Source organism: Macadamia integrifolia, chromosome 10 (assembly GCF_013358625.1).
Source record: "Macadamia integrifolia cultivar HAES 741 chromosome 10, SCU_Mint_v3, whole genome shotgun sequence".
Lineage (NCBI taxonomy): Eukaryota > Viridiplantae > Streptophyta > Magnoliopsida > Proteales > Proteaceae > Macadamia > Macadamia integrifolia.
In genome coordinates, this window is record NC_056566.1 from 14,565,470 (window position 1) to 14,586,436 (window position 20,967).

General features: G+C 38.1%; 3 protein-coding genes across 3 annotated transcripts; 1 reads left to right on the forward strand and 2 right to left on the reverse strand.

Moving 5' to 3' along the window:
- The first annotated feature begins 1,053 nt into the window (after positions 1-1,053).
- LOC122091337 (subtilisin-like protease SBT1.2) lies at positions 1,054-3,623 on the forward strand. The gene has a single exon (XM_042661210.1). The coding sequence runs from the start codon at positions 1,083-1,085 to the stop codon at positions 3,399-3,401; it is 2,319 nt and encodes a 772-aa protein (XP_042517144.1). The 5' UTR covers positions 1,054-1,082; the 3' UTR covers positions 3,402-3,623.
- Positions 3,624-4,388: 765 nt separating this feature from the next.
- On the reverse strand, positions 4,389-6,617 carry LOC122090862 (photosystem II reaction center PSB28 protein, chloroplastic). The gene is made up of 2 exons (XM_042660599.1): positions 6,400-6,617; positions 4,389-4,986 (listed from the first exon to the last, which is right to left on the reverse strand). The coding sequence occupies exons 1-2, from the start codon at positions 6,470-6,472 to the stop codon at positions 4,511-4,513; spliced, it is 549 nt and encodes a 182-aa protein (XP_042516533.1). The 5' UTR covers positions 6,473-6,617; the 3' UTR covers positions 4,389-4,510.
- Positions 6,618-8,790: 2,173 nt separating this feature from the next.
- On the reverse strand, positions 8,791-15,122 carry LOC122090964 (bifunctional TH2 protein, mitochondrial-like). The gene is given in 7 exon segments (XM_042660741.1): positions 8,791-9,294; positions 10,414-10,680; positions 10,823-11,237; positions 11,425-11,715; positions 14,395-14,503; positions 14,604-14,878; positions 14,880-15,122. Coding segments are annotated over 7 exon segments (1,908 nt in total). The 5' UTR covers positions 15,012-15,122; the 3' UTR covers positions 8,791-8,875.
- Between the last annotated feature and the right edge of the window lie 5,845 nt (positions 15,123-20,967).

The following is a 20,967-nucleotide window of genomic DNA, read 5'->3' on the forward strand; positions in this document are numbered from 1 at the left end:
AATGAGATATGAGCTCTCAAGGAATCGTAGAGGTTGATTACTTCCTGAAACCAATACCATCAGCTACATAAGGTACATGATCTTTGAGAGAAAAGTTTTATAATTAAGGAGGATTTAGAATTAATATAAAATTCAGAAAAGCACAAATCCTTACACAATGCCAAGCCTTCTCTAAGGGCTCTCATCTCACCACAAAATTTGTACACCCCATAAAAATTGGAAAAAGCTACCAGAATATTCTCTTTGTTGTTTCTAATAATGCCTCCCCACAATTAATACCCACATTCCTCTTGTTTGCACCATCTACATTCAGCTTAATAGAATAAAAGGGGAGGCACCACTAATACTCGGATTCTCCTTGTCGATATAGAATCACTATTACAAAAATATTGAGGCCAAAGAGTGAAAAAAAAAAAAAAAAAAACTCTTGTCCAGGAATGTGAGGGCTACACTTAGACAGAATAAAGATAAAAATATCTACCTGCTAATGCTTCCACGTGTACTCCTATTATCCCATGTTGGTGCAGGGGTCATACTCCTAGACAGAGAACTCTTCCCCAAAAAGGGTACAGAAATCTTGAGGGGGCAAAATCAACTGATACAGCTGATCAATATCCATATCGGCGCTGACCGATACATCCCTGCATGAGACAAGGCATTTAAGAGACCCTTTTATTCTTCACTCTCACAGTACGGTTCACTTCAACTTTGTGAAGGCTCAAAGGTAGAATTTGCTACAATATGAAGTGGGGTAGGAATCCAACAAAGATTCATGGAATATAAATGTATTAGGAAAAAGGGAAAAACCATGAAAATGCAATAAATCCAAGCAAAGCATCTCGTGAAGACAAGCCTAAACTACTTCAGCTCCTCTTCTGGGAACAATTTCTCCTCAACAAAGGATACCCGTGAAGCAGAGCCCTTCAACATCACGAGTTTCCTCATTCTCTCTCAGAACTGCTTCTTAAGAACCCATTTTTTTCAAATTCTCAGCCTCCATCTTAAATACCCACAAAGATTTCATTCACCCAACATGAAACATAAAGCAAACAACACAAATTCTCCCTCTTGTCTCTGTTTCCATGGAATCCAAACTAGTCTTCTCCTTCACCTTCACCTTTTTCTTGTCTCTGTTTTCTCTTCACGCCTCCAACCTCCAAACCTACATTGTCCAACTACACCCACATGGAATGACCAACTCTGCCTTCAACACAAAGCTCGAGTGGCATCTCTCGTTTCTTGACCGAACCATTGCATCCGACGATAGCCCATCTTCTCGACTTCTTTACTCTTACCATTCTGCTATGGAAGGTTTCGCAGCTCGTCTCTCACAAATTGAGCTGGAAACCTTGCGAAACAAGCAGAATGTAATAGCAGTTAGGCCTGACCATTGCCTCCAATTACACACCACTTACTCATACAAGTTCTTAGGACTAAGCCTCACAAGGGAGGATGCTTGGTTGCACCCTGGCTCTGGCCATGGAACAATAATTGGAGTACTTGACACTGGAGTGTGGCCTGAAAGCCCGAGCTTCAGTGACGAACAAATGCCTCAGGTGCCCAAGAAGTGGAGAGGGATCTGCCAGGAAGGGCAAGACTTCAATTCTTCCAATTGTAACCGTAAGCTCATTGGAGCACGGTTTTATAGTAAAGGGCACCGTGCATCTTCTTCAGCCATTTCTAGATTACCAGCTCCTGTGGAATATGTATCCCCCCGTGATGAGCATGGTCATGGAACCCATACTTCATCAACTGCTGCAGGAGTTTCTGTACCCAATGCAAGTGTACTAGGAAATGGTGCTGGAGAGGCCAGGGGCATGGCGCCTGGTGCCCATGTTGCGATGTACAAGGTATGCTGGCTCAATGGCTGTTACAGCTCTGACATACTTGCTGCAATGGATGATGCTATTAGAGATGGAGTTGATATCCTCTCCCTCTCTCTAGGCGGCTTCCCCATACCACTCTATGATGACAGCATCGCAATAGGAAGTTACAGAGCTACGGAGAGGGGTGTTATGGTTATCTGCGCAGCAGGAAACAATGGTCCAATCCCAAACTCAGTTGCCAATGAAGCTCCTTGGATCACTGCTGTTGGTGCCAGCACACTTGACAGGAGATTCCCAGCAGGAGTTCGCATGGGGAATGGCCACATCCTCTACGGTGAATCAATGTACCCCGGAATCCAGTTGCCAAATGCTGGGAAAGAACTTGAGCTTGTGTACCTTACTGATGGGGGCAAGGGAAGTGAACTCTGTTTAAGAGGCTCTCTTCCAAGAGCCAGAATCCAGGGGAAAATTGTGGTTTGCGACCGTGGTGTCAATGGCAGGGCTGAAAAAGGCCAAGCTGTTAAGGAATCAGGTGGTGCGGCAATGATACTGGCGAATACCGCGATCAACCAGGAGGAGGATTCTGTTGATGCTCATGTCTTGCCTGCAACATTGATTGGGTATGCAGAGTCTGTACGCTTAAAGAATTACATAAATTTCACAAGAAGACCCACAGCTTGGATTGAATTTGGAGGAACAGTCATTGGGAGATCTAGAGCACCAGCAGTAGCATTGTTTTCATCAAGAGGGCCTAGTTTAACCAACCCCTCAATCCTCAAGCCAGATATTATAGCTCCTGGAGTGAACATTGTTGCTGCCTGGCCACAAAATTTGGGTCCCACCGGCCTTCCTGAAGATTCTAGAAAAGTAAATTTCACTGTCATGTCAGGGACTTCCATGGCCTGTCCCCATATAAGTGGAATTGCTGCTCTAATTCGCTCTCGCCACCCTGTGTGGAGCCCAGCTGCAGTTAAATCTGCAATTATGACAACGGCGGATGTCGCTGACCATTATGGTAAGCCAATCATGGATGGTGAGAACCCTGCAGGGGTCTTTGCAATTGGAGCTGGACATGTAAACCCTGAAAGAGCAACCAACCCTGGGTTGGTTTATGATATCGGGCCAAGTGAGTATATTATTCATCTCTGCACTCTTGGATACTCAAGGTCACAGATATTCACAATAACTCACATGAATGTGAGTTGCCATGAAGTCATAGCCAAGAACAGGGGTTTCAGCCTCAACTACCCTTCTATTTCTGTGATTTTCAATCCAGGGAGGATGGGCAAGAAGATTAAGAGGCAACTAACAAATGTTGGCCTCCCTAATTCTACGTACTCGGTGGAGGTTGTGGCACCTGAAGGAGTTGTAGTAAAAGTCAGGCCACAACATCTAACATTCAATAATGTAAATCAAAGTTTGGCATACAGCATCTGGTTTGTATCCCGGAAGACAATAGCAAAAACACAGAAGGTGACCTTTGCTGAAGGACATTTGACATGGGTGCACACTCAGAGTAGTCATTACAGGGTAAGGAGCCCAATTTCAGTGACTTGGACGGATATGAAGCAGTAGCACTGGATGTTCAAGTATTGTTTTCCTCATCTCAAAGGTTTATCTGTGTGAATTGTCTGCTGCGGTAGAGGGTATTAAACTAGAAAATATACAAATGAAACTTCTTTATCTTTGCATGAAGAGCGGAATGATTATTATTTAGTCTTATAAAATGTATTCCAGTTCATTTTGATTTAATATGCCAATTTAAGATTCAAGTAAACTTTCCTTCTTCTGCTGTAATAGGCCTCCATGCGGATGAACATGTCATATATAAGGTCCTTTAAACCACCCTTCACGGAACCACCACTATTTTTCGTATCACCATTAAGAGATAATAACTAAATTTGTATATCAAAAGGGCCAGAGAGAGAGAGAGAGAAACTCAACAGGTAACATGATCTTCAGCATCAGCAATCTACTAAAGTTGGGATCTTTATTCCAGTTCATTGCAGAAATATTTCTGAAATAACAATCTTTTGGAAAAAAGCAAGTTGCGAAAATATTTTCTTTCTCCATTTAATAATTTTTTCACTATATTTCTCCCAAAAAAAAAAAAAAAAAAAAAAATGGAAGTGCAAATGCAAAACAAGCCACAAGGAAAATCAACACACCTGCTTCGAATATCGGCAATCTACCAATTTGGAGTCTTCTTCTCCAGTTCGGCTGATATCTATTTAGTAAAAACGACATATTCTGAAAGGGAGAATATGGGTGACCTCAAAGACTCTCATGAAACTCCAAAATGAGGCTAGCCTACGGCTTATCTTACTCTTTGAATGCAAATTTACTGTTAGACATAATGTGGTCATAAAGGCATTCAGCTCGCAGAATCCAAAAACCTAGGATAGAGGGTTTTTGGTCACTATGTTATTCTTTTATCCATATATTCAACCCAGTCATTACAGAAAGTGATAAGAACAATTTGGCTTGTATTGTCCTGTAAATGTGGAACCATGTTTTGAAAAAAAAAAAGAACTGAAGGATAACCAAAGACAGCAAAGCCCATCAGAGCAAGAGAGGCATATAGTGCTTTAATCAAATCAAACGTCATTAAGCTTATCAAGTATCAGATAGCCTAATTACAAAATGTTACATAATGACATGAAATTTGAAGAAAGTACATTGCCTCATTTCTTGATGAACTGCAAGCCATTCTCATTAGAGTAGCGCTCCATGAATCTCATGAACCTATCCCACTCCCGAGGATTTCGCATCACATGTTTTGCTTCTATTCTTGCAGGTTTTCCATTAACAAACTTCGCACTGACATCAACTGACTGAATAACTCCTTCCTCATCAATCATGTACAAGCCTGTGATGTCACCAAGTTCCCCCGATGCATCAAATACGGAAGGTTGTTCAAAAGAGAAAATCGCCATACCATTTGTACCATCTCTTGATTTGGTTAGCCTTACATCCGGTATTGTCTGCTCATCAGTTCCTTGGATGAACTGAATTGTTGGCCTGACCATCATTGTTATCGGCCTTGGTATTTGAGAATTTGCTCTCAATGATTCCCACCGTGGACGAGATAGCTGCAATGATTTTCCATTGAATGATGAACATGCACTCCGGCGTACTACCGAAAGTAAAGATATCAAGCCTGCACATAGAACATGAATAGTTTTGTATTAGCTTGAAACATGAGGAGCTTTCATTTACATCTACATATGTGACAAAACCTAGACCTGCTACAAATTCCTTTTCCCCAAGTTTTCTGATATAATTTCTCAAGGATCATACAAAAGCATACATAGTTTTAGTTTCATAAGCTCTCAGGACACCATCATGCCAAGGTTGAAAGGCTATATACAAATGACTAAGACCCAAAATTAAAAACAAAATAGTGGTAAATAAACCTAGAAACTGAAAGAACATAGTGCATAAATTGTCACTCTGGCATTTATGAGAAGCTAAATAGACTTGCATGCATAATCTCAACAAATTTTTAAAGAAAAAAAAAATGGGTCTTCTTAGATAAATAACAATCACCTTATATGTACGTAACATAGGACTTGAAGTTGAACTGATCAAGAACACAAAAATGTTGTTCATGATGTATTAACAGTGAAATTAAGAATTCATCTCCATACGACTCCATAAACAGATAGTTTAGATTCTTCTTAATGTTGTTCTGAGTTTCATTTTTATTTTTCTTCTTTTCCTCAATTTCAGGTTGAAAAGGTTTTAAAATTTAAATGTAAAAATTTTAAAAGCCTTGGTTCCTAAACAGAAAGCAACACAGGACTTGACAGTTCCCACTAACAATGCATAAGGGTTGTAATAGACTAAGTTTAAGTTTCGGTTTCAATTCAAATTCATATTTGTTTATCAAATGGCAGAAGAATCGGCTCAAAACAGGTATAATTGGGGCTTGTATGAGGGTCCAGAGTTGTAACAGTACAACTAACATATTTTCACACATACAGAAAGGATGTCTCTTCATCTGTTTCTTGGGGGTAGAGGGTGGGGGTGGTGGGAGGATGGTATAAAATTCATATGATGACCATGACCCTGAAAATCTCATATTCAATCAAGAAATACTCCACTATCTTTACTTCCAACTGAAACAAAAACATAATCTTCTAAACCAATTAAACAACATCAAAAGTCACAAAACTAGAAAGGCAAAGAACATGAAGAGCCCATATCGAGTAAAGCAAGAGAGAGTCCTTCCGCTCACATATGCTCATCAACATACACTTACCTGGTTCTCCGAACTCCCTGAAACAGATCTACATTATCACAAGCGATGACAGCCGAGATATATTTTAAGCCCCTAATATAGATTAAAAAACCCCAAATTTTCACAGAATTATCAAAATAAGAGGGAATTTTTATTTAAAAAATGAAAAATGAATCTTCGCGAAGCATCAAGCATGAATACCCTTTACCGAATTAACTGATTCTAGCCAAAACCCATCTATACAAATCTCATTTCGTAGAAAGCATTGAAACTGGGATACAAGCAAACATAAAATCAGAGTCTTTCACAAACGAAGAAGAAGAATATGACCTGAAGGAGCGCGTCGTTGCTGTGAACAATGAGAAACTGGTGAGGATGATGCAAGGGACTGTAGGGTCGCCATTGGAGAGACGAACGTGGAGAGAAGTGAACTCGAAGAGGTTGGAGATTCGATTGGTGTGATCTGTGGTGTGTAACTAGGATAGCCATTCACTGCTCATTTCTGCTAACCTTTTAAAAGGATAGAGAGGAGAGAGGAGAGAATCCGTAATCCACAACAGTCCCTAAGGGCCCGTTTGTTTAGAAGGGTTTTGATGGGGTGGGATTGTTGGGGTGGGAGAGTTCTCAACTTTTCCTAAAATTGTGGTATTTTGAGTTGTTTGGTTGTAAGGGGTGGGAGAATGAGCAGACAGCCACAATTTCACTGTCGGCCCATGTGGCATAGTGGTTCTCCCGCCCCAGGCCCTCACAAAGTCCCACCAATTTGGTGGGACTCTGCTGGGACTTTGCGGAATTTCCAAGAAGATGCAACGGTATCTCTCTCTCTCTGGCTTCCGTTCTCTTCCCTTCTTACTTCTCTCTCTGTGAGATCTCCGTCGCCATTGCCAGAAAGGATGCGGGTTATGACACTCTGGGATCAGTTCCACGCCTTTCAGGTTGAGGCGTTAGGAAGGGAGCAGGACATGGTGTGATCCCCAGCCATGTTTTTCTTGGTTGTTCTTGATCGCTGCTTTCCAAATCTGTTCGGCGATTAGGGTTTGATCAAATACACTGGAATCTGAAATTGTGGATCAAGAAGAAATGCGAGAATGATAGCTGTTGGTATTAGAGCTTTTTAGCCCTAGAACTTTTGTTGCTTCCCAGTGTCTCTCTTTTGGTGGTGAAATCTAGAATTCATACAAGTAAAATCCATCAGATTAAAATTTTAAAGTCTTTGCAAAGTAGAGTTTTCAGGAATAAGGGAATTCAAACTCAGATTAAAATTTTTTTTGGAGATTAAACAAAAAAATCGTAGGTTTTTGGAAAAATCTGCTGGATTTTAAAGGGAAAAAAACTGCAGCAAAGGTCTGGAATTTCCAAAAGCAAACCTGGTATTTCGATCATGATCTTCTTCATCCCTGTCTCTATGCTCTAATCCCTTTCCCTCCTCGTCAACATCGTCCCCTCCTCCCTCATCGGCGAAAGCAACGCCCTCGTTACCACCTCCGGTGCTTCGATGGGTTTTATTTTCATTGTTGATTTTTCCTCCTCTCTCCTCAGTCTCCCTTTCTCCTCCAACACAACCAAACGATCTGGGGTGGGATGCTACAGTAACCCTCCCTCACTTTCCCATTCCGGTTGCTCACCCCAGTAACATATGGGACCCATATATCAGAGACTCCCACCCCACCCTCCCCTCTAAACAAACGGGGCCTAAGAGTCACCTTGGCATCAACTTTATTACTATTTCATACGAAATTCTTTACAGTACGAAGGAAAAGTCAGTGGTGTCTCGTGAATGTACAAGACACTTTTGACCCTTTTTGTTTTTTGGGTCACTTTCTTTTTTTTCTTTTTTTTTTGGGGGGGGTGAAGGGGAAGGGGAAGGGGAAGGGGAAGGGGAAGGGTTGGGGGGAAAATTGTAAGTTTTAATCACCGACAAGCACAATCGTGTGTCAAGTCCATACTCACTAAGAGATCTGAAGCTGTGATGGAAGAAAAAACCCTTGTTCTCATCGGTCAAATTTCAGGTAATAAAGATAATAATAAAGGACAATGGTTGAAAAATCAATTAAGATTTCATAAAATTACAAAATGTCATTTTCCGTCTAAGCTCTCTGGATGGTCACAAGGGAAATAAAGAGAAGGAAGTGAACTTTCAAATCTAAACAAAAAACCTTTATGAAAAACATAAAATGATTATAAAACTTACTAATAAATTTCTTATCCTATTCTTTCTCTTTGATGACAGTCTAAATTGATCACATGTTAAATTTCAAACTCTCTTACTGAAAAATAAATTTTTAAACTCAAATTCAACCATTTATCTTCCCATATATTTCTATACTCTATACACCCACTTCATGATCTTAATTTTTCAAATATTTTGCTAGATGGTGGACTTTATTTGAGCAGAAACTTAGACATAAACTTAGCTCTCCCTAATGCAATTTTCCATCATGATCAAGCAACACCTCTCTTGATGTGCCACCAAGGAAAACCTATCCACTTAAATGTCGACATTATCATCTTCTCAAAATCTGTTTCTCCAAATTTTTTTTTAATGGAAAACAGATGCTTCATTACCATTCTACATTTTAATTCCTATTACAACTGTACATTTTCAGATCTCTCCCGCTTAAAGTAACATTTCCTGTCTGTTTGTCCGTTCTGACTTTATTATCTGCATTGAAAGGAAAGATGAGGCAGGGCATGGGGGTTGTTTGGAAGAAGGCATAATCATCAGCAATCAAAATGTGGTTCCTTCTTTTATCTTTTCCTTTCCTTTTTTTTTTCCCAGCAAGGTTACAAGATATGGTTCTAAGTTCTAACTTCTAGGCCCCAAAATGAGGGCATGTATTTCGGCCCAACTAGAGACCGTGTAAAGAATGCCAGACAACCCCTTCCAATTACTACAAGAGCTGCCATCGAATTTCCTCTGTTTCTTCACTAAACCAGAGAACAATGGAACAAAAGAAACACCAAATGCCCTTCCAACTCTCCTCAGACTTGGGCTTGATCCTACCACGATCCCAACATCAGCTTCCAGTAGGCACAGCATATCACCCACTGAGTCTCCGATGTAGATAGACAATTGCTTCCCATCATTTCCGCTATTCTTTAGAATCTCCTTGAAAGCTTCAACTTTGTCAAAGGGAGACTCTACCTTCTTAATAATATCCCCCGTAGAAATAGATTCTTCGTATACAAACTGATTCGCATGTACATTCAGAACATTTAGGCCCCCTGCTCAACAGAAAAAAAGGAGTAGAACTTTAGATACAACATAATGTTTGTATAGCTAACACTAATCAAAAATCAAAACTAGCCAATAATACAAGTAAATCCAACAAAGAATGATCAAGATAACAAGAGACAAGGATAGGGAGTTGGGAGATGGACTGAACAGGATTCAGTGTTAATCTGTTTTTCTAAATAACTTTTAGAAATATAGTTTTGGATGTCACGTGCAGAGCCCATTACAATGCTGTCTGGGGTTTGTTGACACAATGGTAGAAGCCATATATGAATCAATGGTAGTAAACCATGATGGTAATGACACTTCTGTGATCTCTACCATGTCACAGCTAACAGCTAATGGGATCCTCAACCACATTAACTCAAAGCACCAAAGTCATCAGAGAAATGTTCTGTTCTATGTACATGTTGACTTTACAACCATACTTATTACCTAACCTCTCAAAGCTGGGATACCAAAAAAATAAAGACAAGCATCCATGATGCTACACCCATCCACCAAAGACAAGGTAAAATCAGAAATAATTCACACAAATCTGTTCAGCTGCCCATTCTGTAAGTTCATGATACCACAATGCAGAATAAGAATTGAGGTACCCATAATTCTATAAACAGCACCAAATGAGATGTCTTAAGATGTATAAACTAGTAATTACTGACCCAAATTCCAAACAAAACGTCTAATAATATAGTAAGACAACTCATTGCATCTAATATAACAGGAAATTATTGAGAAAGCTTCACAAGCTCCAAAATCGATGGAAGCCCTGTTTTTGCACAATGTATGATAAAGAAACTAACATTATATCAAAGTACACAACTAGAACCCAAGCAGTTGACCCAAATGTCTAGAGTCCTAGATAGTGTAGAAGTGCAGAACAGCAGAAAAGGACCAAAAAGTCAGTTCAGTATTGGTATGTTTGGTTCAGTTCAGCTTGCATGTACCAGCAAAAAAGAAACAAAATAGCTTAACAATGCAGATCTATATAATTACAATTCTAGAAAATTGCATTGGTAACCAAATGACAATAAAGATTGAAAAAAATAAATAAATAAATAAACACTGATCCCAATCAAATATTTCCAATCGAATAGTAAAGAAAATACCTGATGAGAAGGCTGATCTAATCAGATCATCACACCAACAATAAGAAAGTATATGGACGCTGGCCTTCAGCCCTTCATTCTTTACAATTGTCTGGAAGAACCCAGTACAACCATCTTGGAGTTTAAGTCGCTCACCAGCCTTTTTTATGTCTTCCAGATTTAAACCCTTCAGTGTTCCTGACTCAATTACTCTTGCATTTGCCCGTTTCTCGAAGTCTGAGACTTGCTCAAATGCTTTGGACAGACCTTCATAGTTGAATTCTCGCACTGCAAAACAATAGGATGTTGGAAAAGTAAATACTGACTCTCCATAAGTGGCTGATCATGGCAGTTGAGACCATCTTAGAAATGCAATGCGTTGAATGAAATATGAATAATTACCATGAAGAAAGGCACCGGGTATTTATACCTTTCTCATTGGGCATAATGCTGTCAATGCATCGTTCATATTCTTCTGTATACTGCCTTGAAAGAACACCCCATGAGTTCCTCAGATCAGCGGATGACCTCCGGGGAAGTGGATTTTCTGTTCCACTCTGATCAGCTTTTGGTGCAGTTAATATTGCTATCTCCGCTAAAATGGCAGAGGAATCAAGAATGGTGCAAGTCAAATCAAAATCAGAAAATAGAATGAGGCGATACTCCGCAGGGTCAAGCACTCTAGTCAAAGGAACTATAGCTCGTTGAACAACTGGCTGGGCAGTAAAAAATTCTATCTCAAGTTTCATAGCCTGATGATAAATCTTTTCCATAATGTCAAGCTCCTCGCCTGTCAAAGAGACACTCAGTTTATCAAGCAACTCCTCAGTCTGCCGAGCCAATGCCTGTACCCATTCAGAAGGGAGGGAAAAATTGGATAAGCACCTTGAATAAATAGTACAGTATTCTGAAATTAAAGAGTTAACGATACTAATCAATCAGAAAATAATAAATGGCAGTATCAGAAAGTGTATTGATTGGAAGACCCATCAGGGAGAATAAAAAGTATAATATATTACTAACGAGACAAACCTCAAAAGCTTCAGAGGAATAGTTGTCAATCCATTTCTTGTAGAGGTGACTGCCTTCATCAGGAACCAGAAATGCCCGTAGCTCTTTGCCTAGGAAGGCATAAAGCCTCATGCAAGGTGTCACAGCACTCAGTGTATAAGCAGCAACTTTTGTCTTCTCAAAGGGAGTAGCAATTTTACCGAGACCTTTTTCTCCTTCCACCTTTCCTGAGGCTGTTGCCAACAAAAAATTTGTGTATTTCAGTGTTGCTGGGGTGGCACTTGACTCATTTGCAGGATCAATGCCCCATTCCTGTATGGTCATTCCCTTAGAATTTATAAATAGAAAAACTAAATGGATAAAAAATTGACAGGGGAAAAAAAAGATACATACACATGCAATCGAAGCTATTTAACCTTTTATTCTATTTGTGATAAGTAAAACTAGTTTTTAAAAAAGAAAGATACACATACGAGATTGGAGGCTAATTGTTACATCCCTTTACAGAATGAAAAAAATGATCTGAAAACAAAGAAATACAGAAAAGAGGGAAATACAGGCAAGTTCTTGGCAGCAATGCTCAATCGTGATACAAGATTGGCATAGAGATGCCTCATTTGGAAGGAAGTGCATCATCTCATTATAAACTTTACAATAATGAGAGTGAGATGATCAGACATGAGGCCACCCCAGATCTGTCAGAAAGTATGCCTTCCCTTTGACCCTCAGCCCAATAGAGTAGTCCCTTAAAATCAAACATGAGGACATTCCCCTAAAGGACAGCACAGTTTCAGCATGTATGCAAACCAAGCATCAGATCTTTTTCTCTTAAACATTCAAACAGTTAGTTACAGGTAGCATCATAGTTGTCAAAGTGACGCCCAGGTGCGCAGGCGCCTTGATCACCTAGACGGGTGCCTAGTTGGTGTTGCCTTGCGTCCAGGCCCCCTCCAATGATTGGGTCGCCTAGACTTCGTGCAACTATGGGTAGCATATAATGATCTGCAATGAAGTTAGTTTACTACATAGATGTTGTAGGCCAGCATCACCGAATGACTGTATTTGCATAGCTGACTGTAGAAGATGTACTGGTATTATTATGATACAATTGATAATACCAGAAAAGGATTTAAAATCTCCCATCCTCAATCCATGTGAGTAATCTAATCTTAACTAGGAAACTTGATGATAAAGAAAAAATCCATACGCAAGGCTGGTTATGAGTTACTGTCATGTAAACAGTAGACTGGTACTATTGTTAACCAAATCAAACTAGAAAAAGGTTCAGATCTGGACCAAACCAGACTAAACCAACCAAACCAAACTGGTCCGGCATTATTGAGCCATCAATAGAAATGACAGAACTAGACCTTGACAACATACACAAAACCTGCTTCATTCATGGTAGATAATGTTACAGATGAAAAAAAAATAAAAAAATAGCAACTCTTGCTTATTAGACTAATTGGAACAACAGTGGCAACCAAGACAATGATCCTCACTCCTCAGAACATCAAACTGTATGGTGCTCAGTCCTTGGATTTCTAATCCTGGACTTAAATAAGCTCCAGAACTCAATTAAATGTCCAGTAAATGGCTATTCTTAAGCCACAATAGCATACCTTCCAAAACCTCCAGGAATCCCCTGGGCACTCTAAATAAACTCAAAAGAAAGGGTATATTTCAAATACATAATACCAAATAATATAGGTGGAATGAAAACCACCAGATTGAAAAGTTATTCCAGCGTAATATGGATGCCCAAGGCCCAATTATGATCTCTGGAAAGTTCTGTTTCTTTTAAAAAAAATACTCTAGCACATGTTTGAAGGGCATTCAGACTAAGACTCCACCACATTAAAAGAAGTTTTTGCATAGGAACTCTCATCTCACCAATCCATCAACCAACAGATCTTAGTTTCATACCAAAAGGTTGAATAGGGTAACATGATAGGTGTATTCTGTGACAAATTCTGCCAATACAAAAAATTTCCTTCCATTGCACAAAATACAAAATTGCCACCAACCCTTGCACATTCATCTATATTCAAAGGGGTATTGCGATGATATCGCCAATCCATAAAGAAAGGCTATGACCATGGATAATTTCTTTTATTCTATAATGCTTTGATAGGTCCATAAGAAACCACCTCAATTCTTGCTGATATATTTAGTAGAGTCCTCATTGATGATAAACATAATATTGATAGAATTGGAATTGTAAATCATGAATTCAATATTTTATTTAATGCTAAAATTGTTAAAGAGGACATTCCCATTTGAATACAGTCAAGAAGTTAAGAATATCAGGTCATCACTAACATTCAGTCTTGCTGGATTTTAACTGAAATATTTTGCAAGAAATGTGAAAACAGAAGTGAATATTGTGAAAGGAAGTTAAGGATATCAGGTCATCACTAACACTCAAGTCTGGCTGGATTTTAACTGAAATATTTTGCAAGAAATGTGAAAACGGAAGTGAATATTTTGAAAGGAAGTTAAGAATATCAGGTCATCACTAACACTCAGTCTTGCTGGATTTTAACTGAAAGATTTTGCAAGAAATGTGAATACACAAGAGAATATTTTGAAAGGAAGTTAAGAATATCAGGTCATCACTAACATTCAGTCTTGCTGGAGTTCAACTGAAAGATTTTGCAAGAAATGTGAAAACAGAAGTGAAAACATTTTGAAAAGAAGATAGAAAGACAATTTAAAACCTACCTCAGTCCTTGGTGATATGTTTTACTACTTGTTCAAGTCCTCTATGGTGCATTTTTTAGGGGAATTATATTTTGTGACTGTTGAAAGAGATTTTTCATAAAATGCCTCCGTCAAAGACAATTAAATGCAGTAAAGAAGATTCAAACATCATCACATTCCTCTTATTTAGTCTTTCTGGATTCCAACCAAGCGATCTCTAAAGAAATGTGAAAGCGGATGCCAAGATTTAGAAATAAAACAGAAAAGGTAAGTATCTCTTAAGCTTACTTGTACAAAAGACTTGTGCAATTTAAGCTCCACCAAGACATGCTTCCTCATTTCCGAAATAGCAGATTTGTACTCGTCATCATCGGCACAATCTTCTGCCAACTGATACCTAAAGTAAACATAAAAAGACACCAACAATCGATCAAAAACCTTCCATAAACCCTAAACCAAGAATCAAAAATCCAGAGAAGAATCAAGTAGAAACTCACGCCTGAGCGAAAGCTCGAAGGAAATGCACGTCTTGACTAATAAAATGGCGGAAAGTCTCCAATTCCAAATTGCCAGAAGCCAAGCAGATGACGAAAGGAGTGTATATCGCAAGCAACGGTTCATCCCTGAACTTGATCCAGAACCGTCTCGCTATCCCTTCGTCGTCAGGCGCTTTCACAGTCATCGTAGCTGTTTTCTTTGTCGTCGTCGTAGTCGTAGTCGTAGTCGATGTCGTCCGCTTCCAATCAAGATTGTAGCGGTAGTGCTTTTTGCAGGAATCTCACAAAAGAAGAAGAAGATCCGAGCAGTTGCTTCAGAGGATAGAAGGCGCCGAATCTTGTCAAAGAAGCAAAGACGATTCTGAAACTTGCGTTCTTGCTCGGATTGAACAAGAAACGCATTAACATCAAGAAACAGAGCGAGAGAGCGAAAGAAAAACTGATTTCGATAATCGTTGTGCTTTGCTTTTTGTTTGTATTTATAAGGTTTCCTTCAGCGGGAAAACGGGAAAACCGAAGTAGAGAGAGAGAGAGAGAGAGAGAGAGATGGCGGCCGGTGGTCGTCTTAAAAAAGCGACCTCGTTAGTGGACTCAGGTTGGGCGGTCCGAATATCGGGACCGAGTCGGCGGTTACACGTCATGAGACACGAGTGAAAAGCTTTTTTCTTTGCTTCTCGATAGTAGACAGTTCGTGGGCGTTATGCTCACATTAGTTCGGCAGTAATTTAATAATATACACCAACAAATAATATTCTAATCTGACAGAATTTAAGGATCTTGATATGCCTAATCAATCAGAATCCATAAAGCTTTATTGATTATCCTGATCGAACAGTAGACATAGGCTACTGAAGTTGAATAGTGAAACACTAAGATATTTCACTCTGTCGTGGTGAGTCACGTGGGCCATGACTTACCCAATATGTTTTGTTCATGTCCGATGTGTTCTGAGTCATGTGGGCCAGGGTTCTTTTTAGGGTTGGCGAATGTAAAGTCAATTGTAATGGGCACCTCAGTTCTTATTCGTTGGATTGGAATCTTTATACTTTACAAGGTGATTCCATGAACCTGGTTATGGATCGAAATTTTTTCTTTTTTATGAGGCGATGATGCCATGCCATGCGAGTGGGCCCTAGTGCGCAGTCAAACAGGAAAAAGGGTATGGAAAATGGATATATCCGGCCACAAGCTTCTTATTGTGTATTGACTTGGATCTTTCTTTCTATGAATCTAATGAGACCTTATTGACGGGTCTTACGGGGACAGGATGTCACTGTTGCTACGTGAGCCATGGGGTGGAGAAAATAGTGAAAATTAGGGTTCGTTTGATAATTTTTCTGTTTAAAAAAATGATAGAAACATAAATTTTTATTTTTAGAAACAGAAACGGAATTGAAGCTGTTTAATAAATTATGTTTTTAGAAGTCGATAGTAACCAATGAAAGAATGACCATAAATCGTCAACTTGTTTCGCCTGGGTTGTTTCTTGAACCATAAATAAGTAGAAAATTCTATTTCTATTTCTGAAAATAAGTGAAATGGAATCGTTTCATTAAACGTTTTTTAGTCCGTTACTGTTGTTTCTGTTTCCAGAAACAGCAGAAACGCGTTTCTTGAAACGTTATCAAACGGGCCCCTAGGAAAACTTTGGCAGCCCAAAAAAAAAATCCTCTGCAGCGGGTGAGGTGAAGCGACGAGCATTTACTGGTCAATAAGGTATTGGGGTGTGTGTCGATATTGTTTCGGCAGGCAACCACATGCCATTAACATGTACATGGGATTTGATCAGATGAGGCAATAGCTTGAGATAGATTATATGTTCACAGTTCACCACATCATCCTGTTTCATGATGAATCAAACCAAATTGTCTGAGGATGTGTGTACCAATCACGACACTTTATTGGTATTAAAGTCAAGATATGGATATAGAATCAAAGATCAAAAACCTCATGTTATAAATGTAGATGTATAACCATAGAAAATCTCACATCACAAGCAAGGATGTAAAACCACATAAATTTTCATATCGCTTGTATCATGCTATGATGCTATCACCTGTTTTAAAATTGTGGAACCCACAAGTTGGGCATGTCACATCCTACTTCACATGGTGTAAGAGGGATTTGACTCCTCTCCTTAGCGCGTATCTCTCATGTCGTACCCATAGTTACTTGGTTCTTAGTCTCTTGTTCGAGTCTTTGTCAATGCCTCGTTTTTTACACTTTTCTCAAATCGTTGAATTATCGCCTCATCATATATCCCTCTCCTAGGTAGCTATGGACTGACGACTACAATATCCATGTGTCATAACCTAAACACATCTTGATTTTTTCTCTTGAAATATTCTTTTTTTTCTTGAATTTTTATTTTTTCCAGCTTGAGGCTTGAGGTATGAAAATATAAATTATGAAAATTTCCCTACTTTTGGATCTTACAAAGTTACACGTGGAAAAATGTGATTGGTTGAAAGGGCATGTTTGTGAACACGATGGGGGTGAACACCATACGCCATACGCCATACACCATATGTCATATGCCATACGCCATATGCCATACGCCATACGCCATACGCCATACGCCATACATCATATGCCATACGCCATACGCCATACGCCATACGCCATAGGCGAAACTTAGAAGCTAGAAGGCATAGGAGAATAGAGGTGTCAATTAGTCTACTTCAGTCCGCATCGAACGATTGACTGAGGGGATTGTCATATTTTTGGTGAGGCCACCAAAACCACTGATAAAGAAATAGAAACCGATAAGATTTTTGGTCGGTTAAGCTTTCGGTACTTTATCAATTTCAGTCCACCAGCTATTTATTGGTGCTGGTCACTTATCAATCCCTTTTACGAACTATGGATAAATATAAATCAATATAATTAAGAAAAGTTACAACCAATAAGGTGGTTCGTAATGTTAAGGATAACTGCATTAATAGTAAAAGTTTGAAATTTGCAAACACCCACTATGAGGCTAGACAAGGGACCCACTGTGGGGGCCAAGATGGGGCCCAAGAGATTGGATATTTATTTTATAAAAATTTACCTTTTATAAATTCATAACCAAATAACCCTAAGCTTAGGTTAAAATTGATATTTTATCATATTTAAGCCCTAGGTTGAGCCTTAAAGACCATTGGCTAACCCTTGTTTTCGATATATTTTAAAAGATATTGACTGAAAGGATACAATTCAATCATAATGTTTTGATATTTCTAAACTTTCATTTGGATCATGACCATTCCTTTTAACATTTTGAATCATGAAAACCACTAAGCTTCACAAGATTAACTACTATGATCATTGAAATCATTCATTTGAATTTCCATCATTTGAAAGATTAATAGCATTATGAGATGACTCTGTGAAAATTGTTTATAGCTATTGTACCATTGTAATGAGCATCGGGTGATTGGGAGTCCCTTGTGGTGCGTGTTCAGATGCTCTCAATCATCCGATGCTTACCGCATCTCACTGCTCGCTGCAAATGATGTGGACTCCAGATGATTTAACAAGCTAAATGAGCAATCAAGATTACAGTTAGTCTAACAAATGAGGTTGAATGATATTCTTTTAATTGGTTTTTTGCTATGAATGTAAATGTTAGATAAAACGGCAAAAATCCAAATAAAAAAGGTTTATAACGCCTTGTATATGATTGCTAATCTCTATCTATCCAGGTGGACAATTTTCAAGCTCATGATTCTAGCCTTAATCAAAATACTAGATGAACAATTATGACCACCATAACCCCAAGGGGGTTGGTCTATTGGTGATTTGTAGTGGATAAAGTATTACATGATGTGTCTTACTTGGGGTTTAAATCCCGTTATAAATTTGGAATTACCTTTGTTTCTTCCTTGGGGATCCCACCCCCTTAAGGGTAGAAAACCTTAGTTTAAAAAAAAAAAAAAAAAAAAAAAAAAAAAGACTAATGTTTAACATCAAATTTTTAAATAGACAAAAATTAATGGTTGACCTATATCCTTTCAGTTAGATTTTTTTTTTCCCCCAAAAACTTTTGATGACGGTGATCCTAATCAAAAGTTATAAAAAATAAATAAAAATATAATAGTTGAAGTCAATTATTCCAATTCATATTATTATGAGGATAGTTTGGTTATTTATTCATTAATTGTTAATCTCACTATAACATATGCCGATAAATCTCATAATTTCACACGTATACTCAAAAAATGTGTAAGACAATGATAGAATTTTCTAATGATCACTTTCAAATTATTTTAAAAATCATTTTTTATCATGACTTAAAAATATTACCAAAAAAAATTAGTAATAAAATAAGGGAGAATAAAAAAAAATTACAAGTTCTAAATACACTTTTTTTTTTTAAAGCATAAGATAATAGACAATCAAAAAAGGGGGAAATCTTATTAAGGTTGGTTATAATACAAGTTTATAATTTTACTTTTTTTGCTTCTTACCAAAAAAAAAAGTTATTTTTACCCTTATAGTATAACATATAATTTTTTTTTTTCAATTAAGGTATATCCTATCATTTCACATTAGAACTGCATTAAATAATTTTCAATTTCTTAAACTATTTTTTACCTCTACATTGAATTGCTTTTCGGAATAATGCAAGGATCAATTAAAAGAAGGTTACAACCTTTTAAATTGACTACTTTGATGACAACAAATTATTTCCATAAAAAAATAATTATAAATTCCTAAAACACTTATAGAGGTCCCATTTAGACATGGGTAACATTCTAACTAAGCAAATAATAACTTTGGATTATATGAATCTTTTACGGGTTTGGCCTATTAATTGGTTTGGTTGGTCTTATCAGGCAAAATCAAAACCTACCAAAATCTGATTTTTTCCTAAAATAAAGATTGAAACTGACCAACAACATATTGTAATGGTCATTTCGGTTCCCTTCATTGGAGACGTGTGCAAAGAGAAAGGTTAGGGAAAGGCCAAAGGGATACTCTTGCAATGTTGTTGATTGGCTATGAAAAAGTATTTGATGGAAATGATAATCAATCTATGTTTTCAAAGCCACTTTAGTCATACAAGAAGACACAATGGTATGGTGTGTTAGACCTTCAACTAAGGAAACAATTTGGGGTGTTTTTATGATGTGATTTTGTTTTAACTTGATGGGATTTTTTAATAGGTACCTACTCTATAAGGGGGGGGGGGTGATCGCACCTTGTCAGCGTGGCTTAAGGTATAATAACTTCACCAACTACACCAGGTAATTATTGTTTAAAATAAACTAGATACTCTCAATGTTATTATGATTTCGAAAGAAGCCTCATAATGCTTTTCAAGCTAACCCTTATACATGTAATAGACCTGTTAATTAATAGTACCCTTCGACATTCTATTTCATTTTGATAGTTTGGTTTTTACCATTTTGTCAATAGAATCTTTTCCCAAACAATTGTCATCACTGTGAAGATGCTAGTTGGATTGAGAGCGGTAAACCAAGGGGGGAAGCTACATACACTTGGTCCATACAATTGAGATGAGTCATTGAATTTGAGACGTGGTCTTTTAGGGAGATTGGCTATCTATCTAGTAGTACAACTCAACTCAGTCTTATCCCAACAAAATGGGACCGACAGTTACCTACTCAATGGTGCATTAGTCCATTGGCTTGATTAGCCCGATTAGTAGAACATCGATTAAAGTCTGAAACCAAATTGAGATTGACTCATTTCTTATATAGGCATGTCACAGTGCAAGGATATAGGTCTGCCAAGCCCAGCTAAGCCTAACTGAGACCAACCCAATCGCACCTCACCCAACCGATTGACACACCTAGGGCCCGTTTGATAACATTTCAAGAAACATGTTTCTGGACACAGAAACGGTAGAAACAGAACAAAAAGCGTTTAATAAAACTATTTCGTTTCATTTGTTTTCAGAAATAGAAATAAAAATTTCTACCTATTTATGATTCAAGAAACGACCTAGATTACTTGTTTCGCCATTTCTAGAAACGACTCGTGGTCATTCTTTCGATAATTACTATCAATTTCTAAAAACATGACTTATCAAATACCTTTAATTCCGTTTTCATTTTTAAAAATAAAAATTTATATTTCTATCATTTCTTGAAATAGAAACGTGAGAAACCTTATTGAAGGGCCCTAGATGTTGCCAAATTTTGAACTTGTGACTAACATATTACAATTAATCGTGGAGTCATTCAGAAAAAATAATAATAATAATAATAATAATTAATCGTGGAGCAGAGGCTCGTGCACACATTTTTCTCTCTCTCTCCAATCTATGACTCTACCTCTCTGTTCGAAATCGTCCGCCGCCAAAGAATCTGGCGGAGGCACCGTTGGATCGCGACACGTGGACGATCAGATGCCC